This window comes from Arachis hypogaea, chromosome 14 (assembly GCF_003086295.3).
Source record: "Arachis hypogaea cultivar Tifrunner chromosome 14, arahy.Tifrunner.gnm2.J5K5, whole genome shotgun sequence".
In the NCBI taxonomy this organism is placed as follows: Eukaryota; Viridiplantae; Streptophyta; class Magnoliopsida; order Fabales; family Fabaceae; genus Arachis; species Arachis hypogaea.
The window spans coordinates 8,799,894-8,824,117 of NC_092049.1; the positions used below are offsets into that span (position 1 = coordinate 8,799,894).

At 31.2% G+C, this 24,224-nt stretch overlaps 2 protein-coding genes across 8 annotated transcripts; both read left to right on the forward strand.

Moving 5' to 3' along the window:
- Window positions 1-7,733: 7,733 nt before the first annotated feature.
- LOC112741377 (protein PHR1-LIKE 2) lies at window positions 7,734-11,681 on the forward strand. Of its 2 annotated transcripts, none has more exons than XM_025790337.3 (7): window positions 7,734-7,851; window positions 8,035-8,273; window positions 10,056-10,132; window positions 10,232-10,286; window positions 10,492-10,567; window positions 10,661-10,730; window positions 10,914-11,681. In XM_025790337.3, the coding sequence occupies exons 2-7, from the start codon at window positions 8,075-8,077 to the stop codon at window positions 11,382-11,384; spliced, it is 948 nt and encodes a 315-aa protein (XP_025646122.1). In that variant the 5' UTR covers window positions 7,734-7,851; window positions 8,035-8,074; the 3' UTR covers window positions 11,385-11,681. The 2 variants fall into 2 exon arrangements, with proteins under 2 accessions (XP_025646122.1, XP_025646123.1); XM_025790338.3 differs by having other exon boundaries at window positions 7,823-7,935.
- Window positions 11,682-16,067: 4,386 nt separating this feature from the next.
- LOC112741376 (myb family transcription factor PHL7) lies at window positions 16,068-24,062 on the forward strand. 6 transcript variants are annotated; one of them, XM_072213702.1, is made up of 8 exons: window positions 16,106-16,329; window positions 21,077-21,384; window positions 21,611-21,820; window positions 21,916-21,992; window positions 22,075-22,117; window positions 22,226-22,286; window positions 22,479-22,548; window positions 23,346-24,062. In XM_072213702.1, exons 3-8 carry the CDS (start codon window positions 21,622-21,624, stop codon window positions 23,853-23,855), a joined length of 960 nt encoding a protein of 319 aa, XP_072069803.1. In that variant the 5' UTR covers window positions 16,106-16,329; window positions 21,077-21,384; window positions 21,611-21,621; the 3' UTR covers window positions 23,856-24,062. The 6 variants fall into 6 exon arrangements, with proteins under 6 accessions (XP_072069802.1, XP_072069803.1, XP_025646119.1 ...); XM_025790335.2 differs by lacking the exon at window positions 16,106-16,329 and adding an exon at window positions 19,742-19,942; XM_072213703.1 differs by lacking the exon at window positions 16,106-16,329 and adding an exon at window positions 19,742-19,942 and having other exon boundaries at window positions 22,229-22,286.
- The last annotated feature ends 162 nt before the right edge of the window (window positions 24,063-24,224 follow it).

Genomic DNA, 24,224 nt, shown 5'->3' on the forward strand with positions numbered 1-24,224 from the left:
CGCTCCTTGAATTAAGATTGTGAAACAAAACTCGAAAATTGTTGATTTATTTGTTGTTAACAATGGAACAAAAATTTGAGTAAAACAAATTGGCACGCCCGGTGGGACATTGTCAATAGATTGTAGTTTGTCAAAAGAAAAATCAAGAGTTTTGAATTTGCATGTGGTTGCGTAGTGGTAAATTCGTGCGTCCAGAGCTAAGGAAATCAGCGTCAGTTGACATGTCAAATACTTCTGCAGCATCTTCTTCTACTTCTAGTGATGAGATTAGAGGAAATGAATCCGGGAATTCTCCTGTGATTTCAAATGCAGAGCCTACCTTGATGTCAGTGAGGCATGATGGCGTTGGCCATGCCCATACAGGGTTAAATGCAACTCACACAAATACCATGGGGTGGCCGCCATATGGCTTGCCACCGGGGTATGTCCCCTCCATGGTGACACAAGGATTGCCTGTGCCTCTCTACTCAACTTTTCAAAATCCTCTTTATCAAAATCCATATGGCATGTCAAATGTACCTGTTTCTGGGGTGTCAGGTTCACACGTATCACAACAAAATTTTTCACATGCTATTAATACAGGAAATAACGGTGCATCTAATTCTACTACGTCCACTGTCACTAGGGTAGAAAATTCCAGACCTGTATTTCCTGACATGTCAAGAGCAATGCCTGTTAATCAACCTAGTCAAACTGTGGGATCTTTAGCAAATATTAGGCAGCAGATGGATGAAAGCCACCATGATCTAGTAAACATGTTAACTCATCAAATGGTGACAGTTTTAAATCCTCTTCTAGAAAACACAAACACTAGAATTGAACAATTAAATAGGCAAGTCAATAGGATTGCTACTGTGGTGAATTTAGAAGAAAATGATAACTTGGGTTTAAGATTTGATAATGTCAATCAGAACGGTGGAGCAATTCCTAATTATGATGTTCATATGCCTAGACAGGGTCAAAATGCTGATGATATGTTAGAAAGACTTAGACAAAATAATTTAGGGGGGCATTATAATCTAGCAAGAAATGTTGAACAAGTTTTAAACCGTTTGGGATTTAATGTTGGTTGCTTGAATAGGCCATATTTTGTGTTTGCTTTTCCTGAGTGTGTCCAACAAGCAGAGCTCCCAAGGGGTTGGAAAATTCCAAAATCCCTTACAAAATTTTATGGAGAAGAAAATGAATCTACAGTAGAGCATATTGCTCGATATACGGTTGAAATTGGGGAAGCAGCTTCTAATGAATATCTCAAGATGAGATATTTTCCTTCTTCTTTAACAAAAAATGCATTTACATGGTTCTCTAACTTGAGACCAAATTCTATTCATTCTTGGGCGCAGTTGGAGAGAAATTTTCATGATCAGTTTTTCCGAGGTGAATTGAAAGTTAGTCTTACGGATTTATGCTCTGTCAAACGTGCAGAAGGAGAATCCATTGATACCTATTTGGCGCGGTTTAGAAACATGAGGAATAAATGTTTTACTCCGATTCCAGAATCTGAAGTTGTCAAAATGGCCACTAATGGGCTAGAATTCGGAGTTAGGAAGAAACTTGTTAATCAACATACTTTAGATCTTTCCCAATTAGCTGAGAGAGTAAGACAAATAGAACAAATTAAGAAAGAAAAAGAAAATTTTAAAAGGGGTTCAAAAAAGGTTGCATATGTTGATTGTTTTTCTGATAGTAGTGATTCAGATGAAAAAGAGATTTATATTGCTGAATTACGTGGGGGTCCTCCTTATGTATGCAAATCTTTGAAGCCTGTTAAAGGAAAGGAAAAAGTTTCTTCTTATTCTAAAGTTGAAAATAAGACTTATTCTTTTGATATTTCTAAGGCAGATCAAATATTTGAAGTTTTATTAAAAGATAAGCAGCTTATTTTACCGGAAGAAAAAAAGATGCCTACAACTGATGAAATAAAAAATAAGAAATTTTGTAAGTTTCATCAAGTATTTTCTCATACCACTAACAATTGCGTCCGTTTCAGGGATTTGATACAAAAAGCAATTGAGGAGGGAAGACTGAAGTTTGACGATAAAACTACTATGAAGGTGGACACTGAACCATTTGCTGCTGACTCAAATTATGTTGAGCCATTCGATTTGTCAATCAACATGGTAGAAGTTGATGCCACGATGGTTAGTGCTAAAAATGAAAATAAAGACCTGAGAGTCTTTGAACAAGATAAGAAGCCAGTTTATCCTCGTTCTGGTGAGGATTTGTTAGATTTTTTGTTAAGAACTAAAGAATCTGACAGCACCATCGCCATGTGCCCAAAGTGCAATGTTGTTTTTGACAAGAAAGCTGCAAAAGAGTTTGAGAAGTACAAAGTTGAAGAGAAAGAAAAGGCTGAGTTGAGAAAGAAGATTGCTGAAAAAGAAAATGAAATTAACGAGCTAAAGCGGAAAATAGCCGAGGAAAAACAAAAGTTGGGCGGTCAAACTCCTTTGAACAAGTGCGTCAACAATACTGGGGTACAACCCGTCAACCAGAAGATGAAGACTGTAGTCATGATTGATGGAAAACCTGATAGATTTTCTCAAAAGACAAGAGTTCCTCCCACCAAAATTTCAAACAATAAATGGGTCCAGAATGTGAGAAACGTGCATAATCAACCTACTGCTTTTGCAAGAGGAAAAAATAAATGGGTGAAGCCTAGACCTTTTAAGCCCAGGTACTACGAGTCTCAGTTATGGAACATGAATCATGCACAAGATGGAGGTAGTATATATATTCCAAAAAATGCGCCTATTCCCTCAAAGTCAATGTATTCTTGTTATAATCCTAACATGCAGCAGGTTCCTAGTTATTCTCCTTGGCCAAATTGTCAAAATATTCCAAAGTATTCTCCTTTTACAACTTTTGAGCAAAAAGAGAATATACCTGAGTATGTTCCTTTAGATCCATACAAGGGACACGGTGTAGATTTTCCTCTTTTGCCAACCATGGCTAAGTCTGCAGAAACAGGCAATTCTTCTAATCACCCTAAATGCAATAAAAATGTAAAGAAGAATCTTGCTAGAAAGAAGGTAATGGTTGAAAACAATGGAGAAATGGATGAAGATTTAATTACTGATAATTTTGACACTGGTTTTGATGACAGCTTAGAAGCAATATGTGGTGTTAAGCAACCTATAGCTGTGGTGTCAATATTGCCTGAGGAGTATGGTCAAGTCCAGGAAGTGGAGTCATTGGAAGATGATTGTTATGATATCTTTCCTGGAAGTGAATGCTTATTGCTAGACGACAATATGTGTGGTGGAGGATTATTTGAGAAGCCTACTGAAAATGATAAGGAACACTTGCGTCCACTGCATATTAAGGCTCGTGTTGACGGAAGGATAGTCAATAAAATTTTGGTTGACGGGGGAGCTGCTGTTAATCTCATGCCTGAAAGAATGATGGGAAGGCTTGGAAAGACTGAAAAAGATCTGATTAAAAGTAGCATTGGGGTGACAGATTTTAATGGAAAGACTTCTTCTGTTAGAGGTGTGGTTCTGCTGTCAATTGAGGTCGGTTCTATCAACAGGCCAACTCTATTTGTTGTGGTTCCTTCAAAGGCTGGTTTTAACTTGCTTTTGGGACGTAATTGGATTCATGGAATGGGTGCTATTCCATCCACTTTACATCAAAAATTGATTTTCTGGAATGAAGATGGAGGAGTAGAAGAAGTTCTTGCTGACAACAGTACCTGTTGCTATGATGAAATGCATGTGGAGTTCAGGATGTATAATCCTGGAGTCAAGCCGCTGACAGATGACACCAACGCATTTAATCCTGAAAGTATTGAGATGTGCAAAATAGATATGAATGGTTTTATTTCGGTCCCTAAGGCCGGGGCGGATACGGCCTCAGGAGAAACTTAGATGAGCTTGACGAGCCAACTGGCTCGGCTGTCAGCCTATATGGCAGACAGAGAAGGGTGCATTGACAGTGTACCTTATGATTGTATATATGATGATGGTCCTTTAGGTTTTGAAAAAAAAAAACACTGACACTGTAAAAAAGGTTGGTAACGGTGACTATCCTAGGCCAACATATGTGAGCAAGATGCTGCCCGATGATTTCAAAAAAGAAATGGTGGAGATTTTGAAGGAATATTGCGACTGTTTTGCATGGGATTATGCAGAGATGCCAGGCTTGAGTCGTGAATTAGTAGAACATCAATTGCCATTGAAAGCCAATGTTAAACCTGTCAGGCAGCCACCAAGGAGATTTGCTCCTGAAGTCGTGCAGAAAAAAGAGATTGAAATGAAAAAAAAAATAATAATCTCTCATTGACATTGGGGTATGTACTTCATAAATACAAAAGCCTAATTGACTTAGAAATTCTGTTGAGTCTATTAGCGCTTGGAGTCAAAATTATTAGAATGTTAGTGTGGAAATTTTATAGGATTAGAAATTTTATCAAATTTAATTGACATCTAGAGTTTAACATATGAAAGAAATGACTTCATGAAGTTAAGATTCTGTTACTTCTGAAGTTAGGAAAATTGTGTCAATTAAAACAATGAAAGTGTATGTCAAAAAACTCTTAATTGAAATATTAAAGGTCAAAACAAAGGTCAATTGATACACATTTAATGTGTCGAAATTAGAACAGATATCATGTGACACACTTAAAAATTTCATACAAAAGAATAGACCCCGTTGACAGTTCAATTATTAATGTAAAAATTTTATAGACTTAGAAATTCTGTTAAGTCTATTACTAGTAGGCATTTAATCTGTCAAGCGGATGTGTCTAAAATATCAATTGACTTTCAATATCAAAAATAAGAAAAATGTCAATAAACAACTAGGTTTTCTCACTTTCAATCATTGCATATCTTCAAGTGAGAAATCTTGGGGGCATCTTGTTAGGCAAAAAATTATTATCACTTAGTGTTAGACAAAATATTATTTTTATAAGAAAATTATAAAAATAAATAATTAGTTATTTGGTAATGTTCCTATATATAATATTTATATATATTTTAAATTAAATTAGATCATTTGATAGTTGGTTATTTATTTAAATTTTGAAATTAACATTAAGCAAGAAGTGCGAGAACAATTACAAGAAATTCAAATTTCCTGCAAGTGGTGTACAAAGAGTAACTGCCCGTTGAGATTAGGCTAGTCTATAAATAGAGCTTCAGGAACACGTTGTAATCAGTTCAGTTCTTCTTGGAAAACACTTAGAGACCCAAAAACGCTCTCAGCCCCTTGGCATCACAGAGTAAAATTGGGAATCTTAAGTAATTCCTCTGAACTCAAACACTTGTATTTTGCTTTCTTTCAGTTTTTATTAATAAAATTTATTTACTTGTATGTCTTTTTCTCTTTTACGTTCATGTTTCTTCTTTCATCTTCTTTTTAATTTCCTGTTTGTTTTAATTTCTGCATTTTACTTTGCCTCTGACACCTTGTATGTTTTCCTTTTTATCTTTAATTTTACTTTTGAAACTACAATTGAGACTTTGAGACACTCACAAAAGGAGTCGTTTCCGCTCCTTGAATTAAGATTGTGAAACAAAACTCGAAAATTGTTGATTTATTTGTTGTTAATAATGAAACAAAAATTTGAGTAAAACACATAAAAATTAGAATGTATAGATGTTCACAACCACCCTAACTCGCACCACTATTAACTTCCTACATGTTGTTAACCCTAGTTTCTTGACATGGGTTGCAAATTGGTATTAGTCCCTTTGATTGAGATGGTATACCAGCTTTGAAATTGGCAATCCATTGGATGATAGACTAAGTGAGAGGGTTGCACATTTCATCAACGTTGTTAGAGAGGCCGAGTTGGCGGTGGTGGCTGGGAGTTTGGGGATAAAGCTGTTAGAAAATTTACATGTAATTATTTTTATGTAAAATTAATAATTAAAAATTATTAAATAATAATTTAATTAATTTTATTAAATTATTTAATAATTTTTAAATATTATCTTTATACCAAAATAATTATATATAAATTTTTAATTTCATTAAACATTTTTAATCAACAAAAACATTATCACTTTACGGATAATCATTTTTATCAAATTTAACTATTTTTGGAAAGTTTTTGTTGTTCGTGCTTCTAGAAAATATTTTTGTCAACAATAAAATCTTTTAAATATAGTAGCTTATTTTTTTAATTATTTATTATAGATTATTGGTAAGACTATAAATATGGAGAGAGAAAATATTAAATGATCAATAAAAAATATTTATGCTTTCTTTTTGAAATTTAGGAAAATTTATAAATGTTCAACCAAAAAAAAATTTTAGCTAATATAATAAGTAATTTAAAAGTATTTATTAAGGTCTTTAATATTTATAATTTTTTTAAAAATAATTCAAATATTTAATTTCATCTAATTTTGTTCCTAAAATTTTTTATTCATTCAATTTTATTTATAATACTTTTAATTTGTGTTAAAACTATTCTTTAAAACTTTTAATTTTGTCCCTAAAATTTTATATAGAATTAATATTTAGGGTAATTTCAGCACAAATAAAAAGCGTTAAAAAATTGAATGAAACTAAATGTTTACTATATTTTAAAAAAAAAATTGCAAACATAAATGACAAAAATTATATTTTACCTTATTTATTAAAATTGACGAGGTGATCATCATGGAAAAAATATTACATGATTAATAAAGAAATATTTTTACTTTTTCTATTGAATCGTATAAATTAATAAATATTCAACAAAATTTAATATTTGTCTTAGTAATTACTAATTAGTAAATGTTAAACAAAAGAAGGATTTAGCTAGAATCATAAGCAATCTAAAAGAATTTATTAAACTGGCTGATGGTCTTATTATGGAGAAAGAAAATATTATATGATTAATAAATAAATATTTTCACTTTTTTTTCTTTTAAATTGTATAAATTTTCAACAAATTTAATGTTTGTTTAGTAATTAGTCAAGTATAACTTAAAAAAATTAAGATGAAAATATTAATCTAATTTATTTAACATAATAAGTACTTTAAAATATTAGTTAAAATAAAATTTAACCAGTACTAATTGAAATCAAATTTTTAAAATAATTATAAATTAAAAAAAGTTTAAAATTAATAAAATTTATTATTTCTAATTAGTATTTTTTATTATTAATATAATTATTTTAATTTAATAATCAAATAATATATTTTTAAATATTAACTTTTAATTATTGATTGAAAATAATAAATTTTGTTGATGATATATTTAATAGTAGGAGTGTATATATGTCTGGCTAAGTCTAGACCAAACACTTTGGAGACAAATTTGATATGATTTCACAACATTGGATAAGGGTCTCAAATCATTATTTAGGTTCGGATTTGGGTTAAGGTGAACCTAATTTCACCTTAAAGAGACTACAAAAAATATATATTTTTTAAATTAATTTTAATATTATGTTATATTAATTATAAATTTATTATTTTATTTTTAATTATACTTGTTGAATTAAAAAATAAATTAAAAAAACATAAAATTATAATTAGAATTTATGGACAAATTAAAATTCAAATAAAGATATAAACTTATCGATAATAAATATATTTTTCTCTTCTTTATAAATAAGTGTATTATAATATTTGAAATAAAATTTATCAAAATCCAAACATCACTAATTTAGATTTAGTTTAGTGTAACCTGAAAATAATAATTTATTTAAAATTAAATGTAGATCAAAGTAACTCTGTGTTCACCCAAATTATGTACACCCCCGTTTAATAGTAATCAAACTTTAGTTCATTTAAAAAGGTTTTTTTGGTTAGTCTTTTTAAGTTTGGTTTTGTTGTTTGTATAATAAAAAGGGCAGAAAGGGACAAGATCCCCGAAAGGCGTGCCAGTGTGCCAGCGTCAGTTTCAGAAGGTACGGTGTTTTTCTCTCCAGTTTCATTGTCATCCTCTCTCTCTCTCTAAAAAGCTTCAACCTTTACCCTTTTCACTCAAATGGGTACCTAGCTCTACCCTCCCTTCATTTGGATCTACTCCTCAATCTCTCACTTTCTCTCTTTCTCTCTCTCTCTCTCTCTCTCTCTCTTCGTTCTTTCAGGTTTTCACCATTGAAGAAGAAGAAGGGAGGTATCATCATCATGTATCCGAGGCTGATACACCCACATGAAGCAGGGCTTGTTGGACAAGAAGATGTTCAAGTTGGTGGCGCCTCCAATCTCACACACAAGGGAGACCCATGTCTTGTTCTCACTGCTGATCCAAAACCAAGACTTCGTTGGACTCAGGACCTCCATGAACGCTTTGTTGATGCTGTCACTCAGCTCGGAGGTGCTAGTAGTAAGTCAAAGTTTCAACCTTTTTCCCTTCATTCACTTCAATCTTCTTTTTATTTATTTATTTTGAAATTCCTTTTTTTTCTTGTTATAGCACATATGCAATTTTTTGTTTTCTGTTTTCTTCTCATGGAAGAAGAATATGGCTGAGAATTTGTATTGGCTCCTTTGGATATTATTATGCTTTCTGATTTTTGTTTGAATTTTTGAAATGAAATCATGATCCCACTTTCTAGTTGGGGGGGCAAGTAAAAATGAAGGGGATTTTTCTTTTTGCTTTTGAGTCAATTACTTATGTATAGTTAATTAATTAGAAATATTAATTCTTTTCTGGCCTTAATCTATCTACTTGTTGATTCTTATTGTTTTTTCTTATCAAGCATAACTGTTCATCCCTGAAATGCATGTGCTTTTAGAGAAGGTGGAATTTTTTGGGAGAGATTAGGTGAAGAATTCTTTTATGAACAGAGAAAACTTACCCCACCTACATTTTAATTAGAGATGTTGAATGTTGCAGTTAAATTAAGATCCTTTATATTTGAAAGGGGTTTATTTATAAGCGGGTTTTGAGTTTGATCATAAAGTATAGAACTTTTGCAGAAAGGTTTGCACTTTATAGAGTCCATATTTGACCTCATGTCCACGTTCTATTGATTTGCTGAAATTGACTCGGAAGGTTTATGCTCTTTTTTTTTTTGGCTGAATCTGCGGCAATGGAGTGGAACCAGTAGTTGTACACTGACATAGACACAATTGGGGTGATGAAGTTGCCATGTTGATATCCTACAATGAGAAAAGATTACAAATTCACTTTTATTCGGCCAACTACTATTTTGCTTTCCCTTTAAATTTCCATTTTCCTCTCTGCAATAACAACTTAAATGCTTAATCCTTGTTCATTCACTATTTTGTTGGCCAATTGTTGGGTAAAAAAAAGGTTGGTTTCCTAGCAAAACCGATAGTGTAATTATGTTTTGAGTGGTTAATATGTTGCCATTTGTAGGGTTCTCCATCAATTCGATAATGTTTCGATACAGTATCATTATTCATAATCTTTTCCAATGAACTAGCCAGAATTGAGTGTATAATGTTACTACAACATTGTGGGGTTAGTATTCCTTTTTTTTCCCCTGCATAATTGTGAATTGTAACAAGGAGTGACTGCTTTAGCCTCAGATCAAAATGGTTGTAGGCCTCTAAGGAATACATTTAGCTAAGTGCTTCATTGTTGCAGCTTGAGGGCCACAGTAGTAGCCAGTAGGCTATCAATAGACGCTATAGCGGCCATAGTGGCTACTATTCTTGAATAAGCCACTTTATGCATGGTGAAAAAGAACTTGAGGTTCTAGAATTGATTCCCCTCCCACAATTGATTTTACCCATGTTTGGTATTTCTCCACTAGAATCAGTTCTTGCCTTAGAATTGATTTTGAGAGAAGTGAACTTCTTTTAATGTATGTTAGAATCACTTATGAATTGCCAAATATGAATTACTTTGCATTAAGATCAATTCTATCAAACGGTAACAGATGAATGATTGAGTGTTTACTGTTGTAATAACAAAGCAAGATACTTTGCATGAATTCACCAAGTTTGGAAAGCTCAAAAGTATTTTGATGCAAATAAATTTAGCTTTCTATGTTTCCTATGCCATATCAGTAACCTACTCCTCGATATAAAAACTAGTTTAACTTCGTCCTAACTAGTAACAATTAGAATTTTAATGTGTATTGTAATCAATATCATCAATATCATTGTTTGACTAGGTTCTGGCTATTATCTGCAGAAGCTACGCCAAAAGCAATCATGCGGACCATGAATGTCAAGGGTTTGACTCTATTTCATTTGAAGAGTCATCTTCAGGTCTTGCTACATATTTATATATATCTTTCCTCATTATAATCTACCCAATTTTAGTCTTTGTGATGAAAACGAAAAGAATATTTCTATTATGTCTTGCAGAAATATAGACTTGGTAAGCAATCAGGGAAAGATATGGGTGAGGGATGCAAAGATGGTATGGTTGTCATTCCCATTTATGTTTCCACCATCCAAACTTTTCATGCTCAGCATTTATTATAATTGTGTGGTGTGTTGAGGAAAAAAAGCTTTAACTATAATCACCAGATGAAAGTTTGGCAGGAATTTCTAATTTGTGATTTCGCCTAAATAGTCCTGTTTTATTCTTGGTTTAATTGATTTTTGTTGAAATTTTATGAAAGGATTGTCGGGTTCATACTTAGAAAGTCCTGGTACTGACAACTCTTCTCCAAAGTTGCCAACTTCCGATACCAATGAGTAAGCATCTTTTTGCATTCTTAAGAAGCCTCCTTCTGTTTCAATGTGCAGTCTTAATAATCAAATTGAAGGAAAAATTAATCTTTTGCATAGGGGTTTTGAAATCAAGGAAGCCTTAAGAGCACAAATGGAAGTGCAAAGTAAACTACATTTGCAAGTAGAGGTAAATATCTTTTTCTTAGTGCGCAAGTTGTGCTTGTTGCTTGCCTTCATGAAGTTTTTTAGATTTAGATTGAATTTGCATACTGTATAATTGGAGTTAGATGTTGATATAATAGATGAGGAAATTCTTTTGAAACTACTTCGTAGATAATGCTTACTAATTTTCAAAATTATTCTAATGAAGGCAGAGAAGCATTTGCAAATTCGCCAAGACGCAGAGCAAAGATACATGGTCATGCTTGAAAGAGCTTGTAAGATGCTAGCTGATCAATTCATTGGCGCTACCGTCATAGACACCGACAACCAAAAGTTTCAAGGAGTCGGGAGCAAGACCCCAAGAGGTCCCATGGTTGATCCTCTTGGTTTTTTCTCCATGCCATCTACTGAAGTGGCGGGAGTCAATGTCCCGGAAGAGGAACTACCTCATAGCCTCCCACCACAGAGGGCTGACTGTTCGACTGAAAGTTGTCTAACCTCACATGAGACTACCGGGGGATTGATTTTAGAAGGATCACCCGGTGAGGGGAAAAGGAGGCTGCTAGGCATGGACTCTATGGCAGCACCTTTGATCTGGACTGAAGCTAAGATGAGAACTCAAGCCATCAATGTAGCCCAAGGTAACCCTCATGGAATAACTAGGTACGCCGGCATGTAGGGATGGAAGGTCAAGTCGAATGGTTCATCCGGTTCATCCTGCGATAATCCAAAGATAGCTTTTCAGGCCTTCATTCCTTTCTCTAGGATAGGTATTTGAACTCTGACCTGTTCTTTTCTAATTAGTGGGAACAGATGTGGAATCACCTTATTCCATTTTGTAAATTCAAACTTCCCTATGGCTTTAAGCATTGTGAAAAGCTAGCATTGACTGTACAATTATTTCGAACATGCCAATTTCGCGCGGATAATGTGGAAAAGTGAAGTTGTAGAAATCAGCTCAGGTACTTTTCTTTAAGCAGTTATCTTGAATCATTGTTAAGTCTTGTTCTTAGGTTATGTTTTTTTCACCTTGTTTGATGCTTTACTAAATTTGGTGACTTTTGGCCTTTAGCACCAACTTGTGATGTAAATAGCACTATTTGAGGCCATAGTTCATCACACCAAAGATGTGACATTTGCCATTTTTGTTGATTCCCCACTATTGATTGGGTGTGAATGACCCAAGTAGTTAGTTGGAGGATCATGACATGAATGGATGGAGAAGAGAGAGTTGGTAGGTGTTGAAAGCCAGCTATACTCAAATCATGGTTTGTTATTTTATGCTTATGAAATTCATTACAAAACAAATTTTATGCTAAGTGCTGAGTATAACATAGTTGGATATGTGTCCAAGGTGGTGGAATTATTATTCAAGTGGGGACCATTTACATGCTAATATGATTAGTAATTTAGTATTAAGACTATGGACAAAGAAAGACATACACACACACACATATATTTATATATATATATATATATATATATATATATATATATATATATATGGTACACATGGAGGCCTATTGTTAATTTGGGATTTGCCTAAGCCAAATGGCCTTTATAGGAAAATGGCTTTGGACTTTGGTAGTTGATAGCATCGATGGCTATTATCAATGATTCCTCTATATTAATCTTTTCTTAATGCCACCATCTTAGTTCTTATATAGTGGAATCAATTTTTTCTTTGGCTACAATGATATATATATATATATATATATGCACGTTATTTTCAATATTTGTGTATCTTAAGAGAGTTGAAGTGGTGAGAGGAATTTAGATAGTTTGTACCAAGTTTTAAATTTGAACTTTATTTAACCAATTTAATAAATTAGTTGAGTGGTTAGTTTATTTATACATCTAAGCAAGTGTTGGAGTTCGAATATCTTCTTGTGTATGTCTCAAAGCGAATACCATAAAAAAAGGTTGAACTTCATTTCATCAATGTAAAATATAATAAATAAAGTTTTAAAGTCTTTGGGAAAATAAGAGATTGATATTGGATAGTATATTGACAGGACTTTTTTATTTAAACTATTCAAATACTTTATTTATTGAAATATGAAATATGTAAAATATTTATGTTTTTATACTATCATTACACATTTTGGATACTATTCTGAGGGACCACTAAGGTGGAATGAGTTTAGATGTGAGGTCTAGACTCTGTTGTGTGAAGGTTCCGATTCGTTCACTTGGACTTTGTTTATTTCTGAGAACAGGACAAGATAACATTGAGAACAAGATATAAAGGGTAGAGATACAAAATTTTGTGTTTTTGTATCTTATTTGGTAATAAATTAGAATAAATTATGAAAATTTAATTTATTCTCATTTTTTTTTTCATTCAAAAAATTTGAAACGAAAAATATAATAATAAAAAATTAACAAGAATAATGAAAGAAAAGATGAAAAATAAGTTGTGTCCCTTGTTAGTATCTTTGTGTTCTTCCTGTCAGGATGGACACAAAATATACTAATTCAGTGTCCCTAGATACATTATCTCTGTTCATGTTTCCTCTGTCAAACACGATTTTGTGTCTCTGTGTCCCTGTCTCAGTGTCCTGTCTTTGTAAATAAACGCAACCTTGAGTACTAAATTTGTTCAACGTCCTTGAACAAAAGGTGATGGGGATATTTATAATGAATTTCAATGCTTAAGTTAGCAAATGTTTTAAGTAGGTTTAAGTTAATTGAGATTGAAAAACACCTAAGTTTGATAGGATATTTATATAGAAAATGATGACTTGATTATCACAGTAAAATCCTCAATAGTTAGTTGTTTCCTAATTTCCGAGAAGTTACTCCACCTAAGAAAAATTACTAAGTTTGTAAGTATTTTAGGAGTAGTGGGATAATAAGTCTTTTACTTGCCACGCAAGTCAGATCGGTCACGGATCATGGAGCATCACGGTAGAATCCTTAATAGTTAGTTGTTTCCTAATATTTGAGAAGTTACTCCACCTAAGGAAAATTACTAAGGGCCAGTTTGGCTAAACTTCTTAAATAAGTTCTTTTGAAAAAGGAGCTTAAAATATAAGGACTTTTATTAATATTAACTTTTAAATAAGTTATTTTGAGTTTGGAAAGTTATTATAGAAGTCCTTGTTTTAAAGTTGTGCATTAAATAAGAGTGATAAAATAGCTTTTGAAAATAAGAGAAGTCACATTTTTTAACTTCTTCAAAAGCTCTTAAATAACTTTTTGAAAAGTTAAAAGTTTATCTAAAAAATTATACCAAATATATTAATATAACTTTCTATAAGTCAAAAGTTGAAAAAAGTAGCTTTTTGGTGTTTCCCAAACGGACCCTAAGTTTGTAAGTATTTTAGGAGTAGTGGGATAATAAGTCTTTTACTTGCAACACAAGTCGGATCGGTTACGGATCATGGAGCCAACACTTCGGGTAAGTGGGACGGATTGACCTATGTTAATTATGGTCTTGTTGATCTGGATCACCAAGTTTGTTAGGCCTCCTTTGGGTGGCCCAATATTTTTCTTGGATTCCTAGCCCTGAATTATTTGGATCAGAGTATAAAGAGGTACGAAAGGTAGAAGACAAATAAGCATAGAGAATGCAGCCGAGGCCTGGGTCAGATGGCAACTTTGTTTGCCTCACATAGAGCTGCACCGGGTTCAAATCCTCATGGAAAAATATAGAACCATGCTAATTGTGTGTACCCATGTAATGTGTGTGAGTGTGTAGTACATGGGTGTAATGTCTAGGATTGGGGACTGTCCAATCCACTTGACCAGAAAAAAAAAAAAACATAGAGAATGCTATACACTTGAAATTTGTAACACCCTAAAAAAAAGTTTAATTACTGTGTTGTTCTTTATAGTTTCGCGAAATTTTTAATTAGGTCTCTATACTTTTTTTCTTTTAATTGGGTCTCTGTACCAAATTTTTTTTCGAGAAATATTTATTTTGTTTATGTAGAAAAAAAAATCCAATTTTAACAACCCTAAATTATCACATACATAACAGGACTATGTATACTATATTCCCAAATAAATGAAACAATATGAGACAATTCTATAATACATACCCTCATGTACAAAATGTAGCATCTGTAGTGTACAGAATTAGAAGATTGGTCATTCCTGGGGTGGAATATCATAGTGATAGAAACAATAAAGAAAATTGTACTATTTGAAGGGAGAATCAATAGAAATTTGCTAAATAGTGGAGAAAATGTTGATTTACAACAAATAAACACCCTTATATAAGGTAGTAATTAATTATTACACTAATTAATTATAATTATAATGTAATTATTCTCTAATTTTTCAACTAACAAAATAATCTCTGATGTAATTAATACGATTTCACTAACAAAATTCAAAATCAGCTAGTTTATTTATTTATTTTATATTTTTGGTGTTAACTTTTTACATAATTATCAAATTACATGTTTCTTTATGATTATTAACATGGTAGATAAAAAATAGTTATTTTTATTAATATAATAATATGTAATAAAATAGTAAAATACACGTATAAAATTTGTTTACACTGGAAGGTATAATAATAATAATAATAATAATAATAATAATAATAATAATAATAATAATAATAATAATAATAATAATAAAAAATAGAGTAAAATATCGTTTTTGTCCTTAACGTTTGGGGTAAGTCTTATTTGTATCCCTAATGTTTAAATCGTTCTATTTGTATCCTTAACGTTTATAAAAGTGATTCAATGTTATCCTACTATCAATTATACTAACAAATCAGATCATATTTTTCAATTATTCTCACTTGGATGTATTCATTCTCAATTAGGTCTCACTTGTATGTGATTGATTTTAATATTATACCCACTATTTGTGTTTAGATTCAATTATGTCCTTAGAAAAGTGAATTATGTAAATATTGTAGGAATTAGTTTCAATATTTGATGAGCTATTTTTCGGAGTAGATAATCGATTCTATTCCAGACATTTATATTCTAACTTCAAGAAGAGGTTTTTAAAACTCAAACTAAAGCGCTCATGATGTGGAATTGACGGCAGGATAATATTGAATCACTTTTACAAACGTTAGGGATACAAATAGGACGATTTAAACGTTAGGGACAAAAATAAGATTTACCCCAAAGGTTGGAGATAAAAACGATACTTTACTCTAATAAATAAATAAATAAATAAATAAGCAGTTTGATATTTTGAATGCATGGTTTTGCATTGTTGAATCCATAGATAAATCCAGTTTATTTTGTGAAGAAAGCAATATATAGGAAATTGACTAGACTGCCGGAATATTATTTATTGAATATATTTAGAATCAATTGGGAATATTACATTGAAGATTCCATCATAGCCAATTACTATGCTTTAGGTTTGTTTCTTGTCTCACCTCACAACCAATAATAGCTACTAAATTCTATCTTTTCACCCATTCACACCACTTGGGACTTGGAATTATAGTCATACTAGGTAACATTTCACACACAATCAATAAGTAAATAAATCCAAAACTCTAAAACAAAGAATTCAAGGCCACATAAAAGTCACCAACTTCACATGCTTGAGGAGATTGATGATCATCATCATCATCAAGCAAGTTAGAGACACTATAATTATCTCTTTCTTCTGATCTTCTTCTTTGCCTCAATAACAGGGTATGTTCTATCCCTATATATCTTCTCTTTTTCATTTCCAACTTTCTCTTTTAGCTATATTAGAGCAAACACTACTATATATAGAAATTTTGTTTTTTTTTTTTTATATTCTTTATTAATTTGGTTGTTATATATAATCAATATGAGATTAGACCTAAGTAGTAGCAAAATCCTTTTTATGATGTTAAGAACTGTTTGGCCATCGATTTTAACAGTATTCGTGAATTATCACGATGGTTACTAAGAAAGTTCTATTTAAACTAAAGTGGCAATTTTTATATTTAATAACTCACTCCCTTATAAATTAAAAGAATAAAATACTACATATAATTTATTAATAATCTCTATTTATTACTGTATATATGTACACTTCTAATAATATATATAAATAGAAGTATGTATTTAACTTTATTAATAGAAAATATATAAAAGATTGACAATATATATATTCAAACCCTAAAGTTATTTAATAATAACTTATATTAAGACGTTTTTTTTTGGTGTTTGATGTAATTCTATATATAGTAAGACTAAGGACTTTATAAAAGAGGATAATGCATGAGAAAAATAATTATGAAATCATGACCCTCCAACGGCATAGCGCTTAGAAATGGAATATTTTATAAGATTTTTTTGAAAGCCTTATTATTATTATTATTATTATTATTATTATTATTATGGTGTTTATAAGTTTAAATTATTTGGAATAATTATTTGAGCTTGGCATGCATAATCATCATTGTGAATGAATACCATAAGCTATGAGTGGTTGATGACACATGGCAAGGTATCAATGGTATATAGTTTATTTGGAGAGTGAATGTTCATAAAATTCTTTGAATGATTCACGTACCTATTACTATTAGCTAGGATATATATATATTTATATATAGGTTAAAAGATCATACTCATTATCAACCACAATAATTGCATAATTAAAGAAATGAAAATAACCCAAGTTTAATGCTTGACATGCTTATTTCAATTTAGGGTTTCGTGTTGAACTTCTATTTCTCTGTCTACGGATACTTTTAAATTCTAAGAGCATTTTTTAGCTTTATTAATTATCTTTGATAAAAAAAAAACCTATATTATAGCATATTTTTTTTTAAACTCTATTTGTTTCATTATTAAGATTGGTTTTCTATTATTATATAGCTTTTGATGAACTATTGCATGTGATTTTGAACTATCAATAATTAAAGTGGAAAACGTGTTCAAATAGAAATAATACTTAATTTGATTTCTGAATTTGTATGTAAATTTTTAGTTTAATTTTTAAAATTTTAATTGTTTTTATTTTGTCTATAAATTTTGTAAATATGATTTATGTTAGTTTTTGAAATAATTTTTGATAGATAAATATTAACAAAACAATGTAGAGTTTGATGTCACATTGAATTCTGTACAACTGTATCATTTTGGTTTTGATACTCATATAATAGCACAAAAATAATATCGTAAGTGATGTTTATTAAAAAAAATTATTTCCAAAACAAATGATACAATATTATTTTTAAACTATTTGAGTGTTAAAACTAATTCATATAAGCATCTTATTAATGTTTAAATGTCAAAATTATCTCAGGGACTATAAATCACATTTACAAAAATTAAAGACTAAATAGAAATAATTAAAATTTTAAAAATTAAATTAAAATTCACATATAAATTTAAAAATCAAATTAAATATTAACTCGTATTGAAATCCATGCTTTATGGATTTCATGATTCATGATTTTACCCTAACTCATAAACAACCATTAATTTTTCATTAATTTCCTTTTCACCTTTGCATTCTGGGGCTTCTAATTAGTTTATCGTAATACTCTATTATTAATACGTGCCTTGATTTATTAGTGAAATCTATACTTGTGTGGTTCATCTTTCTAAAACAATGGAACCTCTATATATATATATATATTTTATTTATATGTATAAATATATTATAAATTAATTTTTTCTTTTTTATAAAAACTTTTTTTATTTGACAACTATATTAGCTGAATCCTATATTATATTAAGATTATTATTATTATGTTATATCATACTAAAATCCAAATTTATTTTCTTCCAAATAATGGTCGATGGACCAAGAATTAAATGATTCGGTGGAAAAATACCAGAAAGAAGACTTTGAAATATTTGACTCAAGGAATGGACAAGAAAGAGTGGTTAGTTTGGTTAAATAATAAATAGTTCAATTCAATATTTCAATAGCACCCCTGCTATGGAATCAATATATGCTAGTAATTAATTTATTAGCATATATGAAAGCAAAGTACGAAGGAAAATCCTATACACACAAGCCCTAGTAAAAAAATGGCTGCCATGTATGTTGAGTGAATTTTACTTGTAATACCAAGGATTTGTTATTTTTGAATTTTTTTTTAAAAGTTAGGAGCGAGACTCAGATTTGTAACTTTTTAAGTGAGTATGAAAAAATTATGTCATTTGAGTTATAATTTATTAGCTTTTGAAGTTATTCTTTTAAATAAAGGGGGAAAAATTATGTCATATTTTTGTATCTAATTGTTAAAAGATACAAAATAAAAGAAATTTGTATTTATATTATGCCTATGATGATGTTAAATATACAATCATACACTATATTTACATAAAAAATAATCACTAATAAATTGTTTGTATAAAAACATACAATAGAATTATATTCATATTTATAATAAAAATCTCATAATAATAATACAAACTACTAATTAAATTCATATTTATAATTAAAACACGAATAAAATAACTGATTTTTTATGTTTATAAAAACATTTTTAATTCTATTTAAAATATTTGATTATTTTATTATAAAAATTAATGATTTTAATAGTTAATTATGTTGTAAAAAATATAAATATATTATGATCGGTATATGATATTGATTAAATATTTAATTATAAACTTATAGTTTATTTGGATAAACTTTTATGAAAAGATTTTTTTTAAGTTATTTTTTTTAAAAAATTAAAATTAATTTTATATTTAGATATTTTATATAAAAATATTTTTTTATCAAACAATTATATTTGAATATAATATAATAAAAATATTTTTTATTTATTATGTTAAAAATATATTTTTTTAAGTAAAAATAGATGTAAATTATAATTTTTTTAAAAATATATTTTTTTATTTTTTTAATATTTTTATTTTTATTACTAATATTTTATTAAACGCATCAAAAAAAATAAAAAATCTTTTTTCATTAAATTTTGTTTAACAAGTTAATAGTATACTTAAACAAGCTCTTAATATTTTTTCTTCAAAATTCTTAAAACTTGGTATTTGTGTGTGGTATTTCCTATTTTTAGAATTTTATAAAAAAAATAAAAGTAATGAAATCATATTTTCCATTCCCACTTTTTATTATATAATAAAAACAGAAAACTGTAAAAAAAAAAAAAAAGAAATAGAATCCAAAATCCATAGGACCAAAGGAAATGCCATTGGAGGGGTATGAGTGTGTGTGTCACTGCATAGCAAGAGAGAGAGAGAGAGAGAGAGAGAGAGAAGAGAGAGAAACAGCACAGAACTACACAGCTCCGAAATTGAAGGGAGCGAAATTTTTTTGTTATGCGTTGTCGTTTGGATTGCGTAGATCTGGGTACGTATCCATTCCTTCTTCTTCTTCTTCTTCTTCTTCTTCTTCTTCTTCTTCTTCTTCTTTCAATCACAATCTCTTTTCTCTCTCTGAAGCTGCTTCTTCTTCTGCATTTCATTTCCTTTGTTTCTTAACTTTTTTGGCGACCCTTTTGGCATTAATTCCTTTGAGCTTCAACTCAGTGCTACTCTTCTCTATTGCATCACCCTCAAGTTTGTGTTTTTAATTTCAAGCCTTTGACTTTCTACTTTTTCAAAATTGCACCCTACACTTTGTAACGTTCCGTGCTTTGCGACTAGAGAATGGGAGCTTTTCTCACTTTTATTTTTTTAAAGCTGTAAAATTTTCAGATTTTCGTGATCATTCAAGAGTTGGGTCATTCTAATTTCGGGTCATAACCCCAATTTTGGGGGGATGTAAAAATTTAGTAATTGGTTTATTAGAGTTGAGGTTCTTCAATTTTGAGGGTGTGGCCTGATATTCATAGGTATTAATGTGATGAAAATTCAATTAGTCAACTTTGAAGGATATTACCCTGTTCTCTAATGTTGCTAGGTTGCATCAGATGTTGTATGAGAATGAATATAATAATAGTCTTTGCTTTAAGTAACAATAATGATGCTTTTTAGTTCTCTGCAAACAATATGATGATATCTTTGTGACTTAGTAAAGTTTAAGGAGAAATCAACCTCATTTAGGGATAAGTACCTCAAAGGCTCAAATTGTGTTGGCTTCACCTTTTATTCTGCCCTACTACAGCTGACTGAGCTGAAAATTTGGTTCTTCCTTGTATCAATGTATCTAGCTAAAAATTGTATCCAAATATATTATTTCAAGGATGTAACAAATTTTCAGAGTCATGGTAAAATGGGATCGAGGGAGGATTAGATAAGTTGGATGGTTATTGGAGAGGGATAATTTGGTGCTAGGGGGAAGCATAGTTATATTTTAAAGGATATTGTTCCGAAGTGCCTTAGGAAGCTAAATGTCATTTTGTATAAGTATATTGTAGAATGTAGATAATGATTTAATGCCTTTATTGAGTGCCATTTTGTAAAAGAACAAGAAAAGTTAACCTAGTTCAAGACCACTTGGCTTAAGTTGCTTAGACATTGGAACATTGTGGTTTTGTATCAGAAGGTTTGAGGTTCTCCTAAAAGCTCAACTGAAGAGAGAAGTGAAGGAAGAAATTCGCTTTAGATGAAGAACAAAATGAACAAGTGTCTACTGGTCTTGAGTTTGTGATAGTGTGTACTCTCCACTATGGACAGTGGTGTTCATGGTAAATATTGCTGTGTTGAAGGATCCACATATTGCAGTCAATGCTTCTTGGATACATGGGAGTGTTTGTTAAGGTCAAAATATGTTGCGACTTGCAAACAATGATATCTATAGTTGGTTGAGGGAGGATCTCTATAATGTAACGCTCCATGATCAAACAAAATGTGAGTAGATCTTAGATTAGGAGTGGGATCAGAACATGTTAATTTCAATTTTTCATTTAGGAATATTTGAGGTTACTCTTGAAGAAATTCCTCTCTTGATTGTGTTGTGTGCATATCTCTGATTGTTCCCCATTTCTTTGACAACCTGTTAAAATATGCAGTAAGGTTCAGGATGTCAGTACTAATTTCCACATTATATTCTGTTATTTTTTATGTTTTCTGTCAGATAAATGACAAATGTATCATCAAAAGAGTGTCCCTAGTTCAAGTTTAATCGGAAGCAATTCATTGGTTCATGGTAGTAGCACAATGGATCCTGGCAATGGAGACAATCTTTCCAACAACCCTAATCTCGCCTCAAAGCAACGTTTACGGTGGACACATGAGCTACATGAGCGCTTTGTTGATGCTGTGGCACAGCTTGGTGGACCAGATCGTGAGTATTACCCCCTGGCTTTTTGTTGGATGAAGAAATTATCTAACTTGTATGCATGAGTATTAGATTCTCAAACTATCCTTTTTCCCCCTCAGGCGCTACACCGAAAGGTGTCCTTAGAGTTATGGGTGTACAAGGCTTAACAATCTACCATGTGAAAAGTCATTTACAGGTAACGTGTTTCCAGGGTCTCTCGGTATCTGTTATTCTAATTCATTTCTTCTTTGTTCACTCTACTATTCTGCTGCATCCAGAAATATCGTCTAGCAAAGTACCTACCTGATTCCTCGTCTGATGGTATGTCTCTGAGTTTCACTGTTTCAAATTCACATATATGAGTATATTCATTATACTTTGAATTCTCCCTTAGATTTGATTGGTGATAACTTCTAAAATTGTTTGTAGAAGGAAAGAAAACTGACAAGAAAGAAGCAGGGGATATGCTTTCCAATCTAGATGGTTCACCGTGAGTATACACGCTATGATTTATACCCTCATTACTAATGCACATTTAGCTAGACAACCATATGTTATGCTTACTATGTGTTCAATGCGTTGAAGCTGTTGCTGGGAGAAAAAGTAACTTGCTTTTTTTCCCCTCAAAAGTTCTGGTGGTATATAAATGACTGAAATTATGTGTGGTCTTGTCTGTCTGCAGTGGGATGCAAATTACTGAAGCATTAAAGCTTCAAATGGAGGTGCAGAAACGCCTACATGAACAATTGGAGGTAAATTTTATTGAACTGATCTAATGGGTTATATTACATTAACATATTTGGTTATTAATCGTATCACATTTAATCATGCGAGATGAAGTGATGAGTTTGATATCTAATTTATGCGAGTCAACACTAATTGTTATTTATTACATAAAAAACTATACACTAGGTTTTATTATCCAAGGTGTATATACTGATCAACACATTTGCATGAGTAATGCCGCTACCAGTTGAGATTTTGATTATAAGAGCCTCTGCCTGAGTAGTACCCTATAGCCCTAAACTGTCTTGCACAATACACAATTGTATTATCAAATCTACATGCATTTGCAGACAATTTTACCAAACTCTAATTTAAGGGAAGATGATAAATTTACATGAATGCATTTACAGGGCATTAATTGTAACATGTTAACATAATTTTTTTTTATTTTAAGGCCTTTTTTCAAGGAATAGTGTGAGCTAGTTCCAGTGTAAGCAAGATAATTGTTGAAAAGATTGTTTTAACAAGATATACTGCATGGTTTTGTGATGGCAAGAGAGAATCAGCACACCATTGATCATCATATTTTGATCATGTAAACAATTTATAATTCTTGAAAGTTCTATATACTTAAAGACTTGTGATTGTAGAGGAATCAATGACCTTTCTTGGATGTCTTTGACTTGTGAAATTCCAAAATATTTCTACCTTTGTTATAAAAACAAATACATGCATTTTTTTCCTTCAGAGTTTTGGTTTTTAAATTAAGAATCAATTCAATATGCTGAATGGTGAATTGTAATCATATTTTGATATGGAACAGGTTCAGAGGCAGCTACAATTGAGGATAGAAGCCCAGGGTAAATACTTAAAAAAGATAATTGAAGAGCAACAACGGCTCAGTGGGGTTCTTTCAGATGTACCCGGCTCTGGGATTGCTGGGCAAGTTCCAGAAGATACCTTTCCAGATCCTGATAACAAGACTGATCCGGCAACTCCTGATCCGGAGAAAGCAGCCAAAGAACGTGCCCCAGCAAAGAGTCTTTCAAATGAATCTTTTTCGTCTCACCACGAACCGTTGACGCCAGATTCTGGTTCCCCTGCTGACAGCCCCAAAGGGGAGAGATCAACCAAGAGGCAAAAAGTAAGTGTGGAGGCAACATTTTCCAAACCGGATATGGTGCTCCCGCATCAGATACTGGAGTCGAGCATGTCGTCGTACCAGCAATCAAGCACCGTTTTCCTTACACAAGATCAATTTGATCCATCATTGGGTATGTCTGCTAGAAATAGCGAGGAATTGGAGAAGGTTGGTAGTGGCAGTAACATTTGATTGGCTGTAATGTGTAGTAGCTAGTGCACTAGGACTGACTCTGTCAACTTTCTAAGCTTAGTTTCTGTGTTATATTATGTACTCCTTAGTGGATGAAGGAACCTGTTCTTAACAGATTCCTAAGGTCTAGTTTTCAGTTCAATACTTACCAAATACTAAGCCTTTTAATTTCATTTAGTGAGCTGATTTGAATTGGGGTTAAAGAAAGCATCTAGTAAACTGCTGCATAAACCTATTTATTCTGCATCATTTCGCTGTCTGTGTTGGGGTATAATTTAATGTTTGCTTATGCCAATAATAAAACTATATGTTGCTGTTTGTAATGTATAGATGTTTGCATGGAAAAATCTTGCAGATGATGCTTTATTT